We start from the raw sequence: 27,100 nt of genomic DNA, 5'->3' as shown, positions 1-27,100 counted from the left end.
TTCCCCCTCATTGTTTGTGCCCTTCTGCCTTCTGTTCCACTAGTTTTCCCCTCGTTTTTTGTGCCCTTCGACCCATTGCTCCACTCGTTTTTTTGTGCCCTTCTGTGCCACTCATTTTTTCCTTGTTTTTGTGCCCCTTTTGCCTTCTGTTCCGCTCGTTTCCCCAGCCGCTGTGCCCCCTGCGGCCCTGCCCTAATTGCACTTTGCCCATTCGCTGCCCCCGCCTCCCGATTGTATTGTTGTGGTCTCGCTGCCCCTGTGCCAACATTCACAGTTCCTGTGTGCTGTGAGGACGCATGGGCGTTTCATTTTTCACTACGACCACAGGCACTCGAGTCCTGCGGACCCCCTGGGAATGTCTCACTGACCCCTGGGGGCTCTGGAGATCACCCTAGGACTTGTCTGCTTCCGCTTAGGGACTTTTTTCTGTTGAACTGCCTTTATTTAACCGTCTTGAAAGAAAACGACCAGTAGAGGTCAGTAAAATACCAGAATCACTTTAGCATTCTCTAGATTCCAGTCTAAAGAAAATGTCTTGAGCACCCGTAGACAATAATATTTTTGTCAAATCTTGTATTTTCAGTGATATGACCACCAAAGGCCCTTATTTTATATTAAAAACAGAGCTTTGGACCATACCATTTCCCGCTGAAAGGCAATATTTCTCTCCATGTGTTCCCATACCTGACGTGTCACGCAGTTTGGAGTTTACTTTCCCTCCATGTTAAAGAACAGTTGATGTTTCAGCACCCAGGCTAATGTGCTGCATAGCTAAATACATATAAGTTCCCATAGGCGAGACCGATTGCATGCAATGCTTGATTTTTTCTGGCTCGTGAGTGGGTGGTAGGCAGAATTAAATTTCGTGGGTGGATAGAAGTGATTTTTCTGGAAATGTTCTCCACCTAAAACTGGAGCCTCCCACAGACGTATTGCACAATGTGAATAATAACATCTGAACACACCTGTTAGCATTAAAGGTCAAGGCTCGTTCAATGGCTTGCCGTCCAGCAGCGACAAACTGCGTTGACAGGCAACATTCTCCTCCTCGTTTCCCTCCAATGTCGGTGGACTACGTCTGAAAACGGGCACGTGTCTGAAAAAAACACACTCTCACGCGTGCTTAAACACAGCAAGCACATTTTATTTTCGTGACGTGACAACTAAACTGTCACTCGACGCTATTGGTCCAGCATGCAGCGCTGGTGCAGCTGCTCTATATATAAAGCATATTAAGACAGTTCTCGAAATAAGTGCCGAGCCCCGGTTCTCGGGGGTATTCTGCGCCGTGGGCCCTGGCACGTGGCCCGGTCGTCACTTTATAATAGCGGGCCGGGGGCAGCGCGCGCCTGCCCGCTCTCAGGTTACCAGGCTTAAGTTAGCCCGGGCAGTATTGTGTTTACACGGGTTGCCATGGCTACGGCTCTCCATGCCGCGGACCCTCGGGAACTTTCTGGCGTTGCTACCGCGTCGTCCAATGGAAAGCGTCAGCCAGTGTCACGTGATTTGACAGCTCTGACATGTGGGCTGGTGGCGATAAGGCTCAAAGAGGACCAGGACATCGCAGGGGAAGGACGGTTTATTGCGCCCAGACGGCGAAAGAGGTGTTGTCAGTGGCCTAATTCCGAAAGGTGGGGCCGAAGGGCCTTGGAGAGAAAACGGAACGTGGTTACCTGTAGCTCAGCAAGGCATCCTGCAGCCATGTTCGGTCGCCATCTCCACGAGTTTGAGGAAGACCCTTTCTTCTCGTGAGTATCGCTATCTGGAGATATTCTGTGGGACCCCCCCCCCCCCCCCGTGCTCAGGGTCAGGCCTAATCAGTTTGTCTGGTGTCCAACAGAAGGGGCACTAGAAGCTCTCACCGAATTAAGCAATTCGAAGAGGCACCCAAGTCGAATAATCCAGAAAAGAGTTCGTAGTTACATTCACAGGTTTATTTTCTTACTGAGCCATATATTAGAAACTTATTTTCGTTTGCATTCTACCATTCCGGCCAGCTGAGAAGACGGCGAATTGCTTTAAAATCTGTGCAAACCAAACTGTCTCTCTTTACAAAGAAAGTCATTTAACTTGCTGCATTTTCAGAAACTAGCTATCAAGAGGCTCCAGCCCTCAACACATCCAAAGCTGCTGTAAGGAAATGTGTAACAATGAAGTGCTGTGATCAGTCGACATTCATGTAGCTCGTTAGAGGGAAGAATTTATAATTTCTTGTAATGTTACATGTAGTGAGCTCTTACTTTAACATTTCATTGAGGCCGTACCAACAAGCATGACTGAACAGATTCACTATCTACTGTTTATCTGGTGTTGCGGCTGCTGCAATAATACCGCATGCATACCTACATACGTATTGTGTGTATCCACTAGTGAGCTACCTGTGGCTTCCCAGTGTATCTATCACTTTTAGATTTTATAGATTTTGTTATGTTTGGTAGGTATATGTAGATTATCACCACGGTGTCGTCAAATACTAAAGACCCACAATGCAGCTCATACCACCTTCAGTTATTAGACAGTTGTTCCTTGATTGCTACATTTCTTTCCACACTCAAAAATGTTTCTGCTATTGTCCAGTTTGTAATGTGGCACAACTGCTCAGCCTTTAGATGGGCGTGCTTTTTAGCATTCCGCTACTAACAATGAGTTGACCCACATATTACATAAACTGCCACGTTTCAGTCTTAGTTGAATTATTTTTTCAGTAATATCTCCAACTGTACTATGAATAGTAGTGGCCATTCTGATATTTTAGCCAGACATATTGCCACATCAACCCGAAGAGGCATCACTTTCATTCAGCACCACAACAATTTTTTTTTTATTTTGGTGTATTTGGGGGGGGGGTCATTTATAAAAGCGACCTAGTCTCATGGGAGAGTGGAGCACCATACGTATTAACATGATAGATTATTTACTCATCTGTGTATGAGATCCCTCCTTATTTTATGTTGAAATTGACTTACCTGGAACAGTTGTATGACATGCTTTCTCAAGTGTGTCAACCCTAAATTTTTAAAAATATTCAGAATTCTTCAGTTTGTAGTAGCAGCTTATGCCAGTAAATGTGAACTGTAACGGCTGTTCAGGTATTCAATGGGAAATACTTTATTGTTCCCACTCAGGACATACCTCTAAGTCCAGAATTCTGTGATCTCGTTATATATTTTCGCCCGATATGTCTCTACTTTTTTCCATGTTCACATTACTATGGGCTAGATGTAGGAGCCCTAATACCGGTCGGTAACGGCCGAATTCGGTCGTTACTGACCGGTATTAGGGTTTTCTAATGTAGGGGGCCTAATTTTTACTGAATCGGTAAATTTAACGATTCGGTAAAATACCGAATCGGTATATTTACCGATTCGGTAAATCCAGATGTAGCTGGCACTTCAAAGAGTCCTATTGGGAGGTAAAATACCGAATTCCAGTGTACATGCACATCTGTGCATGTACACCTATGCCATGTGACACACAAACATGCCCTTAGGGCATGTATGTGTGCCACATGGCACACGAGCCTGCAATTGGGGTGCTACAGGGTGTCAAAGTGACACCCCGTTCCCCCTGCCAGGATTCGGTATTTACCGATTCGGTAAATACCAAATCGGTATTTCCCCTTGATTCCTATGGGCTTCAAGGCCCATAGGAATCAATGGGAAATTCCGATTCGGTATTTACCGAATCAGTAAATACCGAATCTTACAGAATCGGTAATTGTGAAAGAAAAATTACCTACATCTGCCTACTTCCAATTTACCTACTCTTAAATACCGAATCGGTATGATTCGGTATTTTAGAGTAGGTAAATCAGAATTACCTACATCTGGCCCTATTTCTTTAGGTGGACCTTGAAAATGCTGTTTCCCAACAGCATGGCCAGGTGTGGGGGCAAAGGATCAAGAAGATGGTTCTAGAGCATCACCATGTTTCCTGTTTAATAAGTAAAGTCGCTATTGAGACATGGAGTTCCCAAATTTTTAGATCTTACAGAGGATCTGTACCACTGAACCATTAGTCTGTTTTTTCTTTTGGGCCTTCACTCATTGCACCACATATTGTAACTGATCCCCATGGTCGTGCGACGTAAAAGCAGGCTCTCGAAACTCCCAATAATAATAAAGGAATTTTAGTAGCTTTAAAGCATCTCTTATCGGGAAGCAAAGTTGTGAATCTAGGTTAACACCTTTTTGGCATAATTCTAGATGTGGCCTGAAGCCTGACAGTCGTATTGGTATTGTAATGAACTATCATGCCTTTAATGGTAAGTGTCAATGTAGCCCTTTTTTATTACCTGTTTGGCAAAATCTCTGCACGCTCAGGCACATTTTCCATCTGGACTCTCGCGTGTAAAGGAGAGTGCTAATTTCTGGTTGAGAGTACACGTTTATTGCTTGATAAATAAAAAAGATCATCATATATACCTATTGCTTCTCCTAGATATGAGGGTCCAGAAACCCTGTTTAGAAGTTCAGCTCTGTTAAAGAACAGTACACTACTCTTTAGTTAATTTAGACATTACTCTGCCTCTTGTGTAGCACAGCTCATGCAGTAGAACATATTTACTCTCCACAGCTGTCAGGAATATTGTGCAAATCCATACCTCACATACTTAGGGGAATACACAGATCATCAACAGTTTTCATACCAGTTCTTTTGGCTTGCATTCAAACCCAAGATAGCATTACCATCTTGCTTCCTCGCCAGGGAACATCTCCTCCATAGATGTCTTACACCTACCCTGAACTGGCAGACTGTCAGTCAGTACAGCAGCTGCATTGAAAAGTGTGAACTGGTGTGAAGTCATTCACACTTGGGCCTCTTGAAGTGTCTCTTAGTTATAGGCTTTTCCCAGAATTCTTAACTGGAAAGTCTGTAGCGCATATGAAATCACTGTGGACCAAAGTCCGGAGCAGGTTCTGCTCTTTAGAAGTGGAAAGGAGATCTTACCTTTACACTGCCATCTTAGTCCCCTTTGCTTCATCTTCTTTAAGATTAAAATAGAGAAATGTCTTTCATACACTCCCTCATTTACCTCTCCTCTTTTAGATCACACAAATTACTTCGCAGCAGACACTGTCTACCCCCTCCACACGCAGGTATACTTGTTTAGCTCCTTCCTTCCTGACCAGTGATGGTGCGTCCTTTTGGGCTCCATATTGACTTCTGTCAAGGTGGCCTGCAGAAACCATTCATCTGCTTCAAACATTCTCTTGATTTTTTTCACATGCAAGCTATTAAAGAATATTCATCATAAACATCAGCTAAAACTCCAATGATCTCAAGGTAACTCAGCAGTCTCTCACGAATTTTCCTTCCAATCAAAAGAACTTCTTTGTGGTAGGCAACTAAAGCCATCAGGTGTCAGTCTTGCACTATCACTTTACACATGGTGACATTTTGATTAGGTTTCAAGTTGTGAGGTTGGATTGACTATAGCAGCTTGTCAGTTCTAGAGGTTTGCAATATGTTTTTGGCCACTCTGTTCCTTGTCATTTTGACTGCTTATGAATGGAATTGTTTGTCGCTACTTCCTGATTTTAAAGTGCATTTGGTACCTCTGTAGTTCTTTTTATGTTTCCAAAGCTTATGTTTTGTTTATAGTTAGATCCTTAAGTTAAGCCAGTATCAATAAGGTATGGGGCCTGGGATTTACTGAAATTGACTCGGAATCCCGATGCAGAGCCAAAAGTGATCAGTTCATCTAAAAAAAATAGGTAGGGCCGTGATGGGGGTAGCTAATGAAACTAAAACGTCATTGTTAGTAATGGGGGTCACTAGTTTTCAAGGGTTTGCACCTTTGTCCAAGCAGGGACCCTTCTTCCTAGACAGGGTAAGGGAGTTACACTCCTAAAATAGCCCCTTGGTAGCTTGGCTTGAGCAGTCAGGCCTATCTCAGAAGCAGCGTGTAAAGCATTTGCACATAACCAACAGTAATACAGTGAAAACACTACAAAAAGGACACCTCACCAGTTTAGAAATATATCCAATATTTTTATATATCCAAAACAAGATGAAAAAGATGAAAATCCAACATACTGTACTTTAAAAATTTATGCTGTGCAAGATATCCTTAAAATTTCAGAAATACCTCACAAACACAGTTCATACGAGTCGGTAGCTCCGTCTGGGGCTCCCGCGATGCTGAAAACAACAGAGTCTAACAGTTCCAGCCGACCGCGTCGGTACGGGCCAGCTAAAGCGTGGACAGACTCTGTAACAGTACCTTTCTTGTTGTGGCTGGCACGTTGGTGCGAGCCGGTTGCATTGCAAAATGGAAGCGGTGCAGGATTTGGTGCCCTCTTGATGCGGTACAGGCAGTGGCTCGGTGACGATCGTCCAGACGGCGCCGGTGAGACCAAGGCTTGTGGTGCAGGGTGAGGCGGTGCTCGATCCGGTGCTGGCAGGTTGCGGTGCATACGAGCGGTGCCACCAGCCACGATGCGGTCACTGGTGCCGAGTTAGCCTACCAAACTGACCAGCCAAATTAAAATTTCCTGAAAATCTTTTAAGGGAAATAGTGAGCTCAAACCACAATTTATATTTAAGTTGCCATATTGTGGCTTTCAGATGAAACTTTACGTTTTTTTCTATTGAACCCATTTTTTTTGCCCCCAGCACTAAGCACAGGATGCAGCAAAGGAGCAACTAGCCTTTCTTCTCTCTAGGAGGTGCACAGCCGCATCTTGCCTTTGGTTGGTTTTGATCAAGCCACATTATGTCCCAGTCTATTGGAACTGTCTTAACTCAGTCCACTGAACCACAAGAGGTGTGCCTTTTCACCTGCTTCATGATGAGTATTGGAAGCCAAATACTTGCACTTTGCTGTACAAAACACCCTAGACTCTAGAGGAAGAGCTGAATTAACAAGAGCAGCACAAGTGGGGCATGCAGTGTGAAGGAAGACAGAACGCTCCTTCTCATACTACAGCATAGAGCTGAGGCATTCCATTGATATATGCTGAGGCATTCCATTGATACAGAGGGATCTAACACATGTACAGCTCCTCCAATGTTTCACAAAAGTCTCATACATGCTACAGATTGAGTAAGGGTGAATAAAGGGGTCCAGTTGTGACCTATTTCTCGCATTTTCCCGGGAGGGCCAGTAGACTGTCTACTTACTGGGTTACAGACAAAACGAGCCTTCACCCCCAGTTACAGAATACGGTGCCACCAACTGGCTGGTATAGCCTGGCCATGTGGACATTAGCCACCCACATCAAAAGGGGTGTCACTTTAGGTAAACACCACTACCCAACCAAATCTCGAACTCTTTTGTGCGGTATACGACATGCCTATGGCATAGTGACATGGGTTTTTTGGACAAGAAGGAATATTGGCTCCGCCATAACTCGATTATAAAAATTAGAAGCAGATAAACACGCAGATGGGGATGCTTGACCCTCCAGTTTTTCACACATGCATTGTAACAGTTAAAGGTGTATGGAGTTGTTTGTTTAGTTGAGTGTTTTAAGCACTATGTGTCGTATTTGTATGTCTTCTAAGCGCTGATTTAATTAGTTTAATCTTTTCAATCAATAAACCCTTTAGCTAACAGTAGAGCAACTCCCTTTGCTGTCCTAAAACAAGTAATTTTTGACTCCTTAATATGCTGATTTTCATTCGAGTCACATAATTTCGGACTCGTTTCTTATCTTATAGCTGAGGTTTCCTTCAATTGCTTACCAACGATAATATGCAAGCACTTTTCACTAGGCTACAAGAATGATCTATGGTGTGAGCCCATGCTAATGTGACTTTCTGTTGTCCTCTTTTCTAGAATGTAAAATGGAACTTTTTTTCTTGTAATGACGTGTAACAATCATTAGGCTGCTAAAGATTTTCTACGGACGAAAGAGGAAACAGATGTTCAATGCCAAACTGTAATACCTGGCAGTTTGTTGTTTAAATATGCATTAAATTCACTTATCTCAGTTAGATGGATTTTTTTTATTTAACATTGTTTTGTGCACAGTCTTGTTGACAGTATTTTTTTCTCTATTATTCTCATACCCAAAGAGACCATTTTTGTTCACATCGTGAACATGTACATCGCATGATGAGAAGCTTTTCTGCACCATTTGGACTGGATCCGTTTCGCTCAATAGCAGGTGCTGGAGAACGTTCAGATCGTCGAGTGGCCAAGAGGGACAATCCGACGGTTGGTTGCTTCTTTTTTAAAATCTGTTACAAACCAGTACTTTGCTGAAAAAGCTTGACATGTTCAGTGATAATATGTATTAGATTGTGGTTACAGCTTTTAATATAGTTGTATATTTTGAACCATTAATGTTTCCTGAATCATGTACACTTGGTTAGCCTTTTTTTCAAAAAACTGTATGAGGAAAATGGACCCCTTTAACTGTCCACCATTGGCTACAATATACACATATTCATGTGCAAAGTGGCTTCATGTTTATCATCCAGAAGTCACCTATCCAGGGTGTGATGTAGTCTCAATGTGACTTTGTTACTGGCCCAGTTACGTTTCCTGATTAACCCCTGTCCGACTTCTGAGCTTAGCAGAAATACAATGGTGCGGAGGATTGGGGAAAGGGAGTAGACTGGGGAATCGGATACCTTACAGCTGATAATGCTGGCGCCCAAGGTACCATTAGGTCAGAGCATCCTGTCCTATAGCTCATTGTGAACCTTCCACATGGATCTAAATGCTGGCATTCAAGAGGTCCCCGTATCCCTATACCCACCATGGCTGGTAAGTTTAGAGAACTCCTGTGTAGCAGCAAAAGATGCATGAAGAGGTTGTTCATGCAACGTGTCATGGGAGCAGCTGTTTCTGAGGCCTTGCTATTCCAGGTGACAATTTGGATAATTTGGAGAAAACCACTTCAGCAACAGTGTATTTCTAGCCTTTGTCAAAACTCTTAATTTAACCTGCATTTGCTGGGAAAAATCTTGGACAAATCTGTAGGTGTTTTTCATGCCAGGCTGTGCCAATTCGCTAGTACATCCATCCAGGGCTTTTAAACATCAGAGCTTAGTTCAGATTGCGAAAGAACCATGCATATCGTGCTATGCATCAATAAAGTAAGAAAAGTGAATTATCGGAGGGGGGTGGTGCGGCACAGACATGTAACAATTTATGGAGCGCCCTTGATGTAGAACCTGCGGCTGAAGGGCCTACGCCCCCAGTGTGTGCTATACCTTATGCATCCACTAACACATCCGGGGGTTCATCAGGCCAGGGAAACTCTACCCTTCCCCATAAAATTAATTTTATGGAATATTGCAGGAATCTGCTCCAAAATAACGAACAATGACTGGCTAGGGTATATCAGAGGCTTCAAGATCATTTGCCTCCAGGAGACCTGGTCCAGAGATGAAATTACCATAGATGGGCATCGTTCTTTCTGCGTTCCTGCATTTATTTTGAATTTATTTATTAACTGTACAATTAATTAAAATCATTACAGTAAAAGAGCATAAAAAACGAGCAGATAAAAGAATGGTCACAGTAAAAAATATGGAGTCTACCAATAAAAGTTTGTCATTCATGTGCTATATACTCGCCCCGCAACACCCACTCAATCTGCCATCACCGGGTCATTGTCATGAGTCCTTATACAGAGTTTCCAAGACACCTGCATAAAGCCTTGGGGGTTTTCTAGTTCAGCAGTCTATAGGTCATTCTCCTTGGGCCTTCCATTTGGAGCCGTACGTATAGTACTATTTCTGTAGGACAGATGAGTAGGATCAGGATCAGGGCTCTGAACTTGTTTGAGGGGAAACTGCATTATCCCCCTTATTATGCTGTACTGGGCATCTTGGTTTAATTGTGTTCGTTTGCAGCCCTTAAAGCCATGCTAATCAAGTGAGTAGGGTCACAGTGGTTGTTCCTGCATTACCATCAGTTGCAGGGAGGGCCAAGGGAGGGATTGCGGTGTTCATAGCAGTAAAATATGGATCTATAAAAGCCAGCTGTTTAAGCTCGTCACCCTGGTATCAGTTAATTATGATCTCTAATTTAATTAGGGTCAGAGTATTATTGGTGAATTGGTACCAAAACATCTTTGTTCAAAACAACTGTCAGGTTATCCGTCAAAACCCTAAAAAATGAGATTACTCAAATTACCGGGAAGTGGCAGCCATTATGTATCCTTTGGGAAGGGGATTTTACCTGTATTACGTTGTCTACGAGTTCGGATTATTGTGCTCCGATGTGGCCAAACGGCTGACCAGGAGCATTTAACATAGGGAACCCCAGGAGGCCCTGATGGTTTAACTCTGAGTGTGCTAGAGCCCATAAAGAATTAAAAAGAGCACTCCACCCTACTCTGCGAAATAGAGATTTAGTCAAAGCTGCAAGGTACAAATATAAACATGTGATTGAGGAAAGAAAAGCAGAATTGAAAAGTTCTAGAGAGAGCTGGAGCCCTAAAAGATAAAAAAACCTTGGAAATTATCAACCACCCTTCTTTACTGAAGAAGTGAGACAGATGGACTCATTGATCTTGGGAGATGCGTTGGTAGCTCATTTTACTGATATTTTTAATCCACAGCACAAGAGAATAGAGGAGGTGATAATGGATCTGCCCGTAGATCTATCTGCAGCCACCCAAATTAGTTTATCAATCACAGTATCTGAGGTTGAGGAGGCGTTAGCACAGGTGATCAGCTTGAAAGCACCCGGCCCAGATGGGGTGTCCCTTGATCGCTTTAAAAGCAATCCTCACTTGTGGGCAACACTGTTGACGAACATCTTTAAGGCAGTTATCATTGGCCCCATGCCTGTATCCTGGAAGGAGGCATTAATGGTCCCTGTTTTCAAAAAGGGCAACAGAAGAAATCCAGCGTGATACAGGCCAATCTTGCGTATTGATGCTACAGCCAAGGGGCTAGGTAAAGTCCTCCTTGCCCACTTGGAGGCCTGCTCAACCACCGTAGGGATCTTGTCCAAAATACAATATGGCTTCAGGAGGGGACTAGGCATGACCGAGCAATGCCTTAACCGGTCCTTAATTATTGACAAATATGTGAAGGCCAGGAAGGGCTTTATCCACCTGGCCTTCATGGATTTGTCCAGTGCCTTTGACACTGTTAATCGGAACAAATTGTGGGCTATGATGGAAGGTATGGGCGTAGAAGAAGCTTTGGTATCCCATAGTATGAAAGTGGGGACCCCCTCTCAATTTACTTATAGCCAGGGAAAATATCAAATACACAACATAACGATTTCCCTTGTGGCTTTCATGCTTTGACCATTGTGTCTTAATTCACAGTAGATATGACATGTCCTTCAAAATATGCTAACAACAAGTGTTCATATATTTATCAAATTTTATTTTCTTTTTTTCATAGAAAGTGTATATATATCACAAAAACTTTTTTATTATATTTTTTTCTTTCTTATATACCATCATTTCTTTATTCACAAATACATTGTACTTATTTTAGGCAGTTAGGACAAATATAAAAACATATATTTCATCATCATGATACATTTTTCACTGTTTTATACTATACAAGAATTGAATAAAAAAACCTAGATATCCACACCTAAATCCTATTCACCAGTCACTCATCCATACACTTGCATACAATACATTTAACAACCAGCTACTCCTTCTGTACATGAGGTTTAACAGAGAACAACTCTGACTGAGTAACCACAGAAACTTATATGGGATCACACGCCAGGTCGATGCGCGTTTCGGTGGGCTTGTACCACCTTCCTCAGGACCTCCACAGAATCCCTTTCTGCTTATTGGGTGGATACAGCATATTCCTCAGTTAATGTGACTGAAAGTCACGTGGTCTATCCCAGGGAGCTTTATATTACATTGGGCTCCACATATTATGGATATAATCTTTAATCAAGGCTATTCTCGAAGCGACCCCACTTTTCCAGCTTTTAGGCAAATCTCCTCTTCAAACTGTATTACTTTTGCATAATATTCGTTTTGGCTCTGCTTATATTTCTTTCTTCATAAAATTGTTTAACAAGGTCATGGAGGGCTTCACCTTTTTTAATTTTGCCTTGTGTTCTTCGTAATGGGTTGTATATTTCAATCCGCTCGAAAACCACCAGTACTTTCTTTGGTATCCCTCATCTGCAGGTTACACTTTAACACCACAGTGGCCATAAGATACAGCACCCAAGGGTAAATAAACGATCTGATAGCCTGAACAGAGGGTGTCCGACAAGGGTGTATTTTAGCCCCCTTCTTGTTTTTAATGTACACAAATGGTTTGGAGGCCCTTTTATTAAGTAGGGATTTTGATTTTCCTAAATTTGCCAGCAAACCCATTCCATTATTAGCTTACGCAGATGACACAGTGTTAATGGCAATGACAGCTAATTGCCTTTAGAAATCCCCCCTTAATATTTTATTGATTTTATGTCTTCACTCGACCTAAAAGTCAATTTTGCTAAATAATATATTATGGTATGTGACCCCAAGACCACAAAAAACAAGATTTTATTGTGCGGGACAACTTCACGTACTTGGACAATTTATATAATAACAGGTTGAATTGGGGACCACTTGTCACAGCAAGAGCCCATCATACAAACACGGTTGTAGATGGGCTATTTCGTTTTGCACATAATTTGCGACATATGCCTGTGAGAGAATTAATTACTCTATATAAAGCAAAATGTTTTTCTATCGCAACATATGGGGCAAGGGTGTGGGGACATCATAAAAGCTGCCAACTACAAACATTGGAAAACCTATTCACCAAAAGGTTATTGATGACTCCAAATAGTGCCCCAACCTTGTACGGCTCAATTAACTGGGACTAGAGATTGTAGAAGATCGTATAGCTAGCGCCCCTTTGTTTTTATTGGCAACATTTTGGCCCTCTGAAGAATTAATGTTTTCATGTGAAGTAATCATAGAATGACAAAACCTGGTAAATGCTCTAAAAATACCATGGTTCCGCTTTGTGAGGGACAAATATCATACTGCAGGACTCAGGCCTTTTTATGACAACCCAGAAAGTATCCCACCAAATGCTAATAGCATTATTAAAGAGGCATTTTACTCCAGGGCCAACAAGCGTTATCTAGAACAAGTTGAGATGGGCCAACAGCAGATGCCCCTTGCCCCACTGCAATATTATTTAACTTTTACTACTGATCTGCAGAGTAGATTTTATTTGACCAGCTTCCGTTTACGAACTGTGCACTTTCTGTTGGCATTTCCATGTCAAAGAGGGTGGGCTGATAAGCTCACACCCTGGCGTGAGACAACTGTATGAGCCAAAGCACTATGCACTTTATCCTATGCTGCACTTTATATAAGACGGCGAGGAGAACATTTTTAGTCCCATTATTAAGGAAAATCCGCTCTTGCACGTATATTGATGGTTTTAGCTTCTTGTACACATTGGCTACCCCTGACATTTGTATCGTGGTAGCCAATTACATAAAAGTGTTTGGGGATATTAGAAAACGCTATGAGTAAGAGCTACTGTGTAACAAACGGTTTTATTGTACGTTGTCCGAAACGACTCACTATTTATTTAGTATCTTATCCTTTCTGAATTCTATAAATTGTATAATACCATTCTGCTCCAATTCAATTACTGTATGTAAATAATTTTATTTCCATGGAATCTTATGAATTGTTATTTTAAACTATTGATTATAATTGTTTTACATATTGTAATAATTTTACTGTAAACTTTTATGGTTCTTGCAAATTGAAATAGAGTTGTTCTTGACTGACTGAATTATCAGACCAATGAAACAAAGGGTGCACCTTTAAATAACTAACATGACGGGCAACCAGTGGACAACAGATGGTTTATAGCCCAGTGGAAACAAATAGTACATGATTAGTCTAATATGAAAAAGAAGCCATGCACCAATGGCTCAGTGATCACCCTCATACAACTTCATGGAAAGAGGTCTATCATGCCAGAACTGTGGTACATGACGGTGTTGTGCACATTTGTATGGAGCCTGGCTCAGCATGAAATGACCAGAATGGAAAACCACTTGGTGCTTGAAAGGGGCAATAAAACTCTTAAAAGGTTTCAAAATGTACTCCATTGATGACCTTGATGTATTTAGTATCTCAACCATGCGACCAAGAGGGTATTGATGCTAAACCAATCTAGATGCCAGGAACAGTAGGCCTCGATGTGGTCATTCTTGGGACACATTTTCTCCAGTAAATGTCAAAGGAAAGGTGGCAATCGACAAATGAAGTGTCTCTGGGGGAAGGCAACCCATCCATTGAGGTTTTGACAATTACAAAGCTATCTTCATAACTGCAGTAGGTTTTGACATGCTTCTAGTTGCTTGATGTCTGACTCCGGTGTTAATCTACCTTATCTGTTACCATCTCTCAAATTGCAGAAGATACTACAAGACTATATATGAGTACATCATGAAGATATGTCTGGTAAAAAAACTGGTTAATCTCCATGTGGGTGACACAATCATACCCGTTGAACCTATGCACAAATGTGCGTCTGTAGATATGCATTCAAAAATAGTGTAAAACAGCGTAAAAAGGTGAAACACGCTGGCATAATTATGAAAGTCCAAAGCCCAGCAATGCACAAATTAAAGTTTATCTTGAGCAAAATGTAAAACCACTTTAAGAAAAATACATCATGGGAACATGCAACTGCCAGACTTCTATCAACAGGGTAGATCATATAACTTCCATCAGTAATACTGCTTATGTAATGAGGGGAATTTTTGTTTTGGGATTGCTCTTAACCTATCTTTTACCAGACTGAATAAGCTCCAGCTAGATTGCATACTGCTCCATCCATATTAGTCTTTTCCAGCCCAAAGTGCTCAGCTTTGTTGTTTCTTCTCCCACTCAAGTCTTTCTGTGTGTGGCCTTAAAGGCATCTGTGGGCCAAACTGTTTCCTAATACGAATCGCAACATCCTTGTAAGTGACAATTCCTGCCCAGAAAAAAACAAGCTTGCATGATGATAGTATTCAAGCATCTCAAGTGAAGAGGTCCAATTCTAAATAGATCTTTGTTAATGCCTGCAATTATTTCTACAATATGAGTGTGCAGGAAATTGGGTTATTAGAGTGGAAGCCCTACTCAAATAATAATCACAATCCATGTCAGTGTGAGCCACAGTAGTCACTAAATTAACCTGTGGGTAACCCTCTGGTAGCTTGGCAGAAAGCAGCCAGGCTTAATTTAGAGACAATGTGTTAAGTAGTATTACAACACTCAAATAGTAATAAAGTGAAAACAAAACACATTAAAAATACCACACCAATCTTGAAAAAGAGAGTAAATGTTAATAAATAATATGATACCATAACAACAAAAAGTCAATCAATAAAACTCGAGATATACAATTTGTAAATTGAAATTGTAAATTGATACTTGTATAGCGCACTACTCACCCGCAAGGGTCTCAAGGCGCTTGTACGAATACCGCTATGGAACCCATCCTGGCTTTCCCTGTGAGGTGTCCACTCCTGGGCACCCCCAAGGTGGAGGCCAGGCATCCTTAGCGTTGTGGGGGCCGTTGTGGAGATTAAGCAAGCTATTGCCCAGAGTTGCAGAGTGGGACTCCATGATTGGAATAGGCACCGAGGCGAGAATTATCAGGTCCGTGGAATTTTGAGCCCAAGACCCACCGAGGCGGGGAATTGAACCCTCGTCCCGGGCTAGACCTCTGCATCAGGGTCTGCCGCTCTAACCATTGAGCCACACTTCTCCACACTCCACACTTCTTCAAATTCTTTAGTAAAGTAGTGCAAAAAAAAGCACAAAGCACCAATTGGGGTTATCTGGTTGCACTGGACCAGGATAAAGTCACACGTTCAGACCAATTGGAATGGAGCATGGGCCGGGTACAGGACCTAGTTCGGCTTGCTGGGCTTTGTTCTTGGGAGCATCAAATTGCATTTCACTGCGTCGTGTTTGAGGGAACCGTCAGTTGGACAATGAGGAGTACACTTTGATGCCAGCCATGTGTCCAGGACCTGGGGGCACCTCTTGAGGATCAGAACTCACCACATCAGAGGGCCAGTAACAGGGCAGAAGCAGGTCCATTTGGGTCTAGTATGCTGGGAACTTGTTATGTCCCTGTAGTTCAACCAGGAGGCTAGTCAGCTCGCTCTTGTGGTCACTATGGTGGTACTGGGTTCAAGGAGCAGGTTCAGTCTTTCTTCTGGCAGCAGGGCAGTCCTTCTGGCAGCAGGGCATTCCTCCTGCTGAGTCTTCCACAGGTCCTGAAATGATCGATGAGGGGTTCTTGAAGTCCAATATGTATACCTGGTGCCATCCTTTGAAGAAGGGGGGGGAATATCCTTTCCACTGGCTCCAAGAAGTCTTGGCTGATAAAAGACTTGTGTCCGGTTCCTTAGTTTCTGTGCTGGAGGCAGCTCATTAAAATGTACATGGGGCGGGGAATAACTCTGCCCCAACAATCCTGGCAGGGTAACCCATTCTGGCAACACCTAGTCCCCCTTTGCTTAGTATCTGGCAAGAGTACACAAATCCCAACAGCAAAGTCATTTATAGTCAGGTGACACAGGACACTGGCAGAAGACACAAATGGTTAGGCCAAGAAAATGCCAACTTTCCAAAAGTGACATTTTCAGTATTATGACTTAAAATCTGACTTTACCATTAAAAAGGATTTTAAATTGGGAGCGTGGCCACATGGTCGACAGGACGTGAGCTTCTTAGCTCCCAGCCGGCCCTCTGTGAAATCCTGCTAAACTCCTGAAATCCAGACACGATTACCAGGAACACTGTAATAATACAATCTATGGTGAACCTAAAATACTGCCAGCCAGCTCGAGAAATGCAAAACTAACTGAGATGGGCGCAGGTCCTCGTTAGCCCTGAAACGAGGCTGCGCTCTGTGTCGCAGCAGTGAATCAAAGGGGAGCATGGCGGAGGCTCTAGGATTGCCTTCACACCAACTGGGATCAAGATCGTTTGGGTGTGAGGTCGCGTCCCCGTGCGTTTTTCCCCGAGTGACGTGGAAAGTGGTGGGCAGTGTCGGGATGGATCCTGGCCGGTAGAGGACATGTTGAGGAGGATCGGCCAAGGCAGAGTGGGTGCAGCCTGGCCGAGGCTCCGGGCGTCCCCGGCTGCCGAGAAGTGAGCGGCATCGACCCTGCAGTCGCTGCGTAGGGCGGGCCCTGTTGAGCGACCCGGGGCCCGCCGGTGACTGAGACCAAGGGGCCTGGCATGGAGGCCGTGCGAGTATAGAGGCGGCTTCCAACTACCACCTTGTTGGCCGTGGGACTGCCTCTGCTGTGCCGCTGGGCCTTTGTTTGCTGAGTCTTGGCCGCCAACGAATTGAAACACACAGACCTGCAGAGGGGGCTTGGCATTGCAAGGAGTGTGACTGGTGTGCACTTCTGCAGTGCACCGACAGGGCTGCCGGGGACTGGAGTCGGACTGTCCACTCGGATGTGCTGCAAAATTGATGTCCTCTTCCAGTCGACGTGCAGAAGAGGGAACGAGGCAGCAGAGAACGTTGTGTGATGCGGCCGCGGTGGGGGCGTGGACTACTGCCCCGGAATGTGGACTGTGGGGGGGGCCCCATCGGAAGTGGGTCCTCCTGGGCATGGACAGGTCCCTGAACTGGGATTTCTATTGCGTCCTGAAGCCAGGGCCTAGTGGTGCGAATGGGCCAAAATTGAGCCAGTACCAGACAAGGGGGAACCACGCTGATCCTGCTCTGCTGCTGACCTAAGTGCAGCGGTGGTGCGTGGGCCGAGGGCGGACCCGAGCCTCGCACGCATCCTTTGGTAGGCCCTGCCAGGGGATCTTGACGCCCGGATACGCCCCCCCCTCACTGACATTCCTGAATGATAGATTGTCTCATGCTGTTCGCCAGGGGGCTACCAGAGAACGGTAAGTTTTGTGTGCCTAAGTGCTGGATGAAACCTGGTTTGCTCGCGGAGGAAGGAAATTGCGCATCTACTGAACTAAGGCTGATTGGGAGTGTACTGTACATTGAGGGCTTTCTCCTACAGCCCAGCTCCCTAGGGGAATAAAGGGAAGGTACATGCAGCGACTGCAATGCATCATACTTTATTGGGACACTGGACCGTGACAATCCTGGTAGAGGTGACCCACGGGCATCTGACCTCTCCAACTCGGGGGCGACTCGCACAGGCGGAGAGTGACCTAGGCGTTGCCAGTTGGAGCGAGACTGGTTAGCCTCAGAAATGCCAACGGGCAGGGTGACGTGCAGGGTCCAGCGTCCGCTAGTCCCCACCAAGCATCATCATGGGCAAATACAAAGACACTTGTGCAGGGGATCCAGTACACTACGCCGCACCACCCACCACAGAGCATCACGCAACATACCACTGGGACAGCTGTGGAGGATGGGGGGACATGGAGTCGACACAGGCCGAGCTGCTAGCTGCCATTCAAGGTTCCCGTAAGGCGCTGGAGACCTGGATTGAATTCATCTCCATCAACGTCAATCTTTTGCGACCTCCGCAAAGTAGCTGTTGAGGTCACAGTGGTGGAGGAGGCCATATCGGGCCTCAAGGGGGAAATGTCCCCCTTGAAAGAACAGGTATCACAATTATCCTCCACAACAAAGATTCTAGAGTGCCGCTCAGAAGATGCGGAGGGCTGCTACAGATGCAGTAACATCCGCATACTAAGCTTCACCGAGAGAGCCGAAGGGAGGTAGGCAGATCAGTTTCTGGAGCAGTGGATCAAAACCCAGCTGTGTCCGGCGGGCCTATCGGACGTGTTTGCTATAGAGAGGGCACACAGGGCCTTGCTGCCCCCGCTGCCCCCAGAGGCTCCCCGCCAGGGTTCATTGGAAAAATCTTGATTTATAGAGACTGAGATTGCATCCTTAGGGCTGCCAGAGACCAACATGACATCTTCTTTGAAAACAGTAGGATTTCCATTTATCCGATTATACCAAGCAGATGCAGGAACAAAAGGTTGTTTTTAGACGTTAAAAGGAAACTAAGGGACATGCAACTACAATGCATGTTGTTGTATCCTGTGAAACTGAAGGTCCTGGCACAGGGTAGGGCACATTTCTTTCAGAAACCCGAGGAGGTGTGAGAATGGTTGGAGATTTGTGGGGATGTACTTCCACTGCGAGAGCCACAAAACCGAAGCAAGAAATGGGGCACTAGACCGCGTCTGGGATCCCAGTCCAGGGAGGGTGCAGAGGGCTCTCTCACTGCGGGCAAGGACCTGGAGAAAAGGATCACAATTGGAAGTGACAGCACATTACAGATGAGCACAGACACCCCCTTGATACAGAAGGCCAAGGAAGACACTGTTAATATGGATAATGGGGACCAGACTCAATGGCTCAATGCATCTGTGGATATGGTTCCAGACGCTATGATTGAACAGGTGGCGGAGGCCGCAGAGAAACAGTGAACAGGGTGCTTAGGATGGCACCCGAGCTGGGCTGGCGGCGTGTATTAACCCTCAGTACGAGCACTATACAAAGACTGCAGTGGCCTGCTGCACTGAAAGGGCGGGTGTATTTCCATATATTCCGGGGCGGGTATCATGAATCATGATGATGTTATTATTGGGGCAAGGTGACTCTCACCCCTGGGATCTATCGATTAAGTTAAATCATGGGGATTAAGTTAAATCATGGGGGATCGGGTGGGTGGATCCGGATTTCTTTCTGCAGAGCGGATTAAGAGGGTTGTGCCCCAGTTGGGCGATACAGGGTGATGCGTGCGACCTGGCACGACATAGGGGTGGGTATTTTTATTAATATTGTTGTTCACAAAATGTCAGAGGGAGGGGAGAAGGGTTCTGTTGCTACACTTTTTTTGTTCTTCTATGGTTAGTAGGTGTGCACCGTAGTAGCTCAGTCATGGGATGGCAGGGTCCGACATTAGTAGCTGAAGCAAGAAGACCTCAAAATGGGGACAGTCCAAATTCTTGACCTGGAATGTGCGGGGTTGGTCACTTACATCAAAAGGCACATGGTATTAACTTTCCACAAATGCCATCATATATCGATAGCTTGCCTCCAAGAAATGCACCTGGATGACAGTGGCAGGGCCAAAGTAGCCAAGAAGTGGCGAGGTCAGATTTACCATTCCTCTTTCTCTAATTACACCAGGGGCACTATGGTCTGGGTGGCTCCGGGTACACCATTTACACCAATATACAGTGAATCTGATGTGAACAGCAGATATGTACTCTTGCGAGGCTCGCTAGTATGGCAGAGAAATTGCTATTTTAAACACATACGCACCAAACACAGGCAACCCTTCATTCTTCCAGGTCCTTCAGGACCTACTTTCCAACTAATTGGATGCCCCATACATATGGATGGGTGACTTTAATTGTGTTCTAGACCATCCCTCCAAGGGAGGAACGAAACAGAGAATGTCCCAGATGCTTTTGAAGGTTATGCATGAACAGAGGGCCATGATGTGTGGAGGGAGGCCCATCTTCCTCTTCCTGTCTTCACGTGCCATTCACTTACACATGGGACACAGAGTAGGCTAGATAGGGTCCTCGTGTCGGGTGTGCCGGCCTTCTCAGAGGCAGATGTGACCCACTTGGCTCGATTTCTGTCTGACCATTCCCAGGTACGTTGTTTGGTGAAGTGGGGGGTCTCCCATACTGGGGCCGAGGCGTTGGAGATTTCCACCCGACCTGCTCAAGGATGAAGGTGGAATGGCAGCACTATCTAAGACTGTAATAGACTACCATGAGGCGAACTGGGGGGACTCTACAGGGAAGACTACTGAATGGGAGACCTTAAAGGCAGTGGCACATCAGGCGAGCATGGGACTTGTGTGCGAGGTGAGGAGACAACTACTAGGGGAGCTCGACAGTGAGGAGAAAACCTTAACCGCCATACAGGCGGTCCCTTCGGCCCAGATGTGGGCAGAAGGGAACGGGAACAGCGCGAGCGCCTAGCAGACATCTGGGGTAGGCTGGATGAGTATACACTAGCGCGTTACCGCCAGAGACTACAAGCAGAGGACGATAAGTCAGGTCACCTACTGGCTTGGATTCTCTGAAGGGAGCAGGCTCCCACATTGACCACCACTTTGAAAGCCGAGGGAAGGAATCTAGCCCGCACCAGGGCTGGGATACTGGAGGTGTTCCCACACGATTTACAACGGGTCTATACTGCAGACGCCGGAGTGACAACAGAGAGGTAAGTGCCCATTGTTGCGAGTTGGCGGAGCTAGACGCTAAGATGACCACGAAGAGGTGCGGGAGGCGCTTAGGGCCATTCCGTGAGCCAAGGCTCCTGGGGCTGATGGGTTCCCGATGGCCTTCTTGCAAGCCTTTTCAAATCAGCTTGTGCAACCCTTACTATAAGTATAGGAGGAGGCCTTTGAAGCAGGGGTACTACCCCATCAATGTGTTGAAGGGGCAATAGTCATGCTCCTTAAGCCAGTAGGAACGACCAGGATCCCTCAGCGTACCGACCCACGATGATAAATTCAGACGTTAAAATGTTGTGTAACGTCTTGGTGGCTAGGCTGGCCCCCCATAAGGTACACCTAATCCACGAGGATCAATGCGGCCTCCTACCAACCCACAACATGGGCATGAACATTAGGCGATTGACGCACATTCTGCACGAAGCACAGCAATGAGACTAAGACAGCCTTGGTTTTCATAGATTTGGAAAAGGCCTTCGACTCAGTGGACTGAGGGTATCTTTTGGAGGTGCTCAGGGTGGTCGGATTTGGTCCGCAGTTCAGACGGTGGGTACAGATCCTATACATGGCACCCAGTGCTAGAGTTCGGGTGGGGCAAAGTAGGGCGAGCGAGTAGCGGCTAGGGAGGGGGGGGCGCCAGGATTGTCCACTTTCTCCACTCCTGTTTGTACTGACGATAGAGCCATTGGCAATATGGGTGCACAGGGACCTGGACTGCTTGGAAATCAATATCGGCGGGACATCTCATATCTTATCTCTATGCAAGGATGACGCGTTATTCTATGTCTCTTTACCGCAGGAGGCGATACTTAGACTTCTACAGGTCTGGGAGTTTGGTGCGTGTTTGGGATTGAAACTTAAAAGGCAAAAATTAAAAATTTTCTCCCTGGCTCGGCTGGCTGGCTATTCCACGGACGCTCTTCCCCAAATGGGCCTAAGATGAGAGACGGAGCACTTCAGGTACTTGGGCATACAGGTGGCGGGGGAGAACTCGCAGACACTACAGCTTAACGTCTATAAGATGATTGATGCACTAAAGGGGTAAGTGGGTTTTTGGAACACTCTTCCGCTATCCTTAATGGGCAGACTGGCGATTGCCAAAATTATGGTGCTGCTTATACATGCTTTAGAATGCCCTTTGCCCCATACCCAGGTGAATATTCGGGCACTGGATTCTATACTGATAGATCTTTACTGGGCGAGCCATCGTAGCTGAATCGAGACGTATCAGGGTGGTCTACTATTATGCGGCCCAACTTCAGCATGCCGGGAGATGGTTTGCTGAAGGGGACAACTGGGAGAAAAGGCTACTCCAAGATAGAGTACCGGTTACTGACTTGCCCTCCCTGCTTTTGGAGGACGCGGGCACATCCGACACAGTTCCATATGTGGTCAGAAAGACCGCCACATTTGACAAACCTTTGTGGAACGAATCTTAAAGCATGCTTCGTTTCATAGGGAGTTGTTGGTTTGGAACATTGCGCCAGTCAGGAGGGTGATGTCCAATATGACATATCTGGAGTGGCAGGAGGGGAGCTGTAGTGTGCTCAGGGATCTTTACCCGGGAGAGAGCTTTATCACATTTGAGCAGGCCTGTGGCAATTTTGGACTTGGTCTGGGGCAATACCTACAATACGCTGGATTAACCAATATATTCAAAGAAATTTGGCTCACACATCCATCGATCCCGCAGCCCTCTACAGACACTAGACATCTTACTCACATGCGGGGCTGTTAGGCGCATCATATCACTGCTGTATAGGGCCATGAGGGCAGACGCCATTACTTTCCCCTTACCCGCCACCCCCAGGGGCATTTGCCACCTCAAACGCGGACCTGGAGGTACCCCTGGAAGAGAAGGACTGGAAGATGGTGGGCACACTCACGCTCACGATTTCCTGTAATGCCCGCCTCTGGTTAGTCCACTACAACTACACACATAGCACATATATGACCCCGGAGAGATTACATCGCATGGCCCCCAATAGGTCAAGCTCCTGCCTCAGGTGCCATAAAGAAGGGGCCAATTCTTGCACTTGGCTTGGGAATGCCTCAAGGTCAGTAGTTTTTGGTCGGAGGTAGTGAAGCGGATAAGAGGCAGTGTTAACAGACGAGTACAGTTGGCTCCCACTCACTGTCTGTTGGGGTTAATATGAAAACCCAGATGGCATAAAGGCTCCAGCAACTACTACTGGTGCTAGCAAGACCTCACATTGCAATTGTTTGGATGGGGGTGCGGGTGCCCGAGATTTCGGTATGGATAAGAGATGTGCGGGAATGCACCCTGGCTAAGGAGATGCATATGAAAAGGTGCCGCTGAAATGAGAAATTAGAGGATGATTTGTGAGTTTGAAGGGAGCTTTGTCATGAACTACTGGCTGACGGCCTCCAGGCAGGTCCCGAAGCACGTCTGCGGGGAGTAACCATGCAAGTTCTGAAGGGGAGGGTGGCTACATTTCTTTAAACTTGGTACAGTTCTCGGAGGGGGATTGCGGATGAACCAATCTAAGGGACTGTAACCACTATGAGGTATGTTTTCATATTTTTAACTATGGACTTTGGAATGCCCACCTGTGTTATGTTATTTTGTAAAACTTTAAATAAAGTTTATGTAAAAAAAAGGTTTTTAAATTACAGTTCATTTGAGTGCAAACATCAATTTTCTATCTGCTTCCAAGCTTAAGTTAACACTAAGTCAAATAAGGTAACCAGATTTTATCCAATTTGAGAGATAGGTCTTGCCATTGGGAAAAATTACTTTAGGAGTTTTTCACTACCAGGACATGTAAAACTTAAACCCTCAAGTCATGCTTTTGAAATGCAGCCATTAAGGCCTACCTAAGAGGTGACTTATAAGTATTTAAAAAGGAAGTTTAAGGCCTGGCAAAAGGTTTCTTGTGGCAAGTCAAAAAGACAGCTTAAAACTGCACTACAAGGGCGTGGCCAAGACGGCGATCATGGCGGACGTAGCTTGAGTGAGCTCCGTCCCGCCGATTCTTTATCCTTCCTAAATCCTGCGTCGCCCTGACCAGCCTGCACCCTAAATCGAGTGGCGGAGAGCGGCTCCGGAGGGGACCCCTCGACAACAATTGCGGCGTCCCGGTGATCCGGGATCTGTGACTTGTGGCCGCTGGGAATCTGAACAGCGACGAGGCCTGCACCATACGCCGCAGCCGGGACCTCGATTACTGAGTAGCCCGCCCGGAAGTGGAGGAGAGCCGGGGTGTGCCAGCGGAAGGTGCCGCTCCGGTCGCGGGACACTGCGGAGCGGCGGCGAGGATTGGGCTGCCCCACTGGTGCCCAGACATTTGGAGCGGAGGCGGACAGAGCGGCTGGAGGGGGAAGCAGTCGGCGCCCGGACGGAGGCTGAGGTGGGGTAAGGAGTGGCCGTGCGGCCTAGCGGGGGAGGGGACGTGTCTGGCCCCACTCGGCGGCGGGCTCGAGCCGCGGGGCGCGTAGTGCTGGAGCAGTGGGAGGGCGGTCGCTATACCGGCTCTCCTACCTGTTTCCCCCCCCCCCCCTCCCTCATTTGAAGTGCAACCCTGCTGGGCCTCCCCCGGGCGCCGGACAGTCTGAGTGCTCCCGCTCGGCGGTCGTTTCGGACCGCGGCGAGGGGGGTGGGCTTCAAGGATCCCCCCCCCCACAGACTCTTGCATGACACCGGACTGGCCGGCGGCCCCCTGGGACACCTTGCCTCCGACACCGGTAAACGTGGCGCAGGCTCTGGGGTGTTTCCAGTGAACCCTGCAGTGGAGTGAGTGACCCCTCCATTAGCCGCGTGGTCTGCCAGCGTGGTGCAACATCATCCCCGACCACTAGCTGTGTGGTGAACTGCAGTCGCTCCGTCAGAGGGTGCATCACGCTCGGTCGCTAGCGGGGCCACGGCATACCCAGGCTACCTCAGAGACGCTCACCGCCAGAGACCGCCCATCCAGTTGGGGGTGCCCCTGGGCCGTCGGTCCCCCACGATTGAGGTCAATACTCCGCCAGCGACATGACGAGAGGGGGCAACAGCGGAAAGGCTTCCAAGCAGGGCCCGATGGATAAGTTTGCCGGGCCCATTGGGGGCGCTGGGGCTTCCGGAGGTCCCCAGGGCACTGGGCCGGGCAACGCGGCGTTGATGGCAGCGATCACACAATCGAGGGACATGCTAGACGCGAAAATTGGAGCAGTCGGAGCCGACGTGACCTTGCTCAGACAAGATCTGCGCAATGCGGTGGCACGCATCACCGAAACAGAATCCAGGGTCACAGAAGTTGAGGACGACGTGGTGAATCTCAAAAAGAGAGTTGCCGCCATGGAAGGGATCCAGAAGGGACTTGCGCTGCGGGTGGAAGATGCGGAAGGGAGGGCCAGGAGAAACAACCTGCGCTTTGTGGGCTTCCCGGAGGAATGCGAGAAAGGAAATATGGAGGCCTTCCTGACCCAATGGCTGGAGGGATGGCTCCCCCCGGACTCCCTGTCGCACTGCTTTGTGGTGGAACGGGCACATCGTGCACTCCTTCCCAAGCCGCCCACTGGGGCTCGCCCCCGCTCGGTGATTGCCAAACTGCTCAACTACCACGATAGGGACGTTATCTTACGGCAAGCCCGCGCCCAGGGCCCACTAATGTTTGAGAATCACAAGATCCTGGTGTTCCCGGATTACACGAAACTAGTCCAGCAGCAACGACAGTCGTTCACCGCGGCCAAAGCACGTCTGCGAGAGCTCAAGATTCCCTATGCTCTACTATTCCCGGCTCGCCTGCGTGTGGTCTTCCAATCTCGCACCCAGTTTTTCAACTCCCCGGAGGAGGTGTTTGAATGGACAGACGAAGCGGTGCGAGTCAAGGTGAAAACCCCCCCTCGGAGGGGCTCGGACTCGTCAACCAACGGGAGACCCCCGAAAACGCCCCGACGATCACGCAGCAGGAGTAACTGGAGGTCGCGCTCTCAGAAGCGCCCCCCTCCCAGCGATGACACGGCGGAAGCACCGGAGGAAACGGATTCTTCTCCCTCGAAATCTTGAGACCCACACGCTCACGCCGGTTCTAGACATAGGATTGAAGGATTGGTGAAACGCCTTGCCGGCTGGAGTAGGTCTAGCGCTACTCTTGGACATGCCACATGCTGATTGACTTCATGATTCCTTCTTCATGGGTGGACGGTTGGTCGGGGGACGCTCGTGCGAGAGCGGGCCTACTCCCGGAGTTCATTCCCGCGTGTTGGGTGGGAAGTAGTTGAATACCTTGTGGGTAGTTGGGTGGGATCCATTGGTGTAGTGGGTCTTGGGCCTCCCGTTGGAGGGCTGAGATTGCCTGCACCGCGACAGGTACTTCAATGTTGCTGAGGTATGGGGTGGGGGGTTGGAGGGGGGGTTGTTGGTATAGTTCGGGGCAGGGGAGTGTGTGCAGGGGAGGGGGCGGGGTTTTGGGGATCCGGAGATGGTGGGGAGGGAAGTTGGGGCTAGCTTTAGCACGGTGTACACGGGAACCTGGAGACAGCTGAGTATGTGTGTGTGGCCTCCGTGGCCTGATGATCTTGGGGTCTGGCAGATTGATGGCGGCTGACGAACAGGGGGCAAACCTCTCGCAAGCCTCGATGCGAATATTGAGCTGGAATGTGAGAGGGATGCTCGACAAAATTAAACGCAGTGCGGTTCTACGTTTGGGGAAGACTGAAAGAGCGGATGTACTGTTACTCCAAGAAACGCACCTCTTGGGCACCAAAGTCCTTAGTTCACGTAGATACGGGTATGAACAGGTGTTCCATGCTGGGTTTGCGAGAGGGTCCAGGGGAGTTGCAATTTTGATACATCGTAGGGTCTCATATACGCACGATACACAATGGCTGGATGTGCATGGTCGTTATGTCTTTATTAAGGGGAGACTGGGGGTGAGCCAGTGGTCTTCGGCAGTGTGTATGCTCCACCCCCACTCCAAGGCGCCCTGATTGAACGACTGTTTGATGTATGGACGGACGTCCCGCAAGTGCTGACAATAG

The 27,100-nt window shown here is 47.0% G+C and overlaps 1 protein-coding gene across 2 annotated transcripts in view; it reads left to right on the top strand.

The window, feature by feature from the left end:
* Window positions 1-1,528: 1,528 nt before the first annotated feature.
* Window positions 1,529-27,100, top strand: part of MLF1 (myeloid leukemia factor 1) — a 169,115-nt gene continuing 143,543 nt past the window's right edge. Inside the window, exons 1-2 of one of the 2 annotated variants that reach the window (XM_078667082.1) lie at window positions 1,529-1,748; window positions 8,023-8,164. In XM_078667082.1, coding sequence (XP_078523208.1) covers window positions 1,702-1,748; window positions 8,023-8,164 — 189 coding nt within the window. In that variant the 5' untranslated portion in view covers window positions 1,529-1,701. The remainder of the gene's footprint in view (window positions 1,749-8,022; window positions 8,165-27,100) is intronic. The other variant, XM_078667081.1, reaches the window with a different exon arrangement.

This window comes from Lissotriton helveticus, chromosome 11, assembly GCF_964261635.1.
Source record: "Lissotriton helveticus chromosome 11, aLisHel1.1, whole genome shotgun sequence".
In the NCBI taxonomy this organism is placed as follows: domain Eukaryota; kingdom Metazoa; phylum Chordata; class Amphibia; order Caudata; family Salamandridae; genus Lissotriton; species Lissotriton helveticus.
This window is presented reverse-complemented; position numbering and strand designations above follow the sequence as displayed.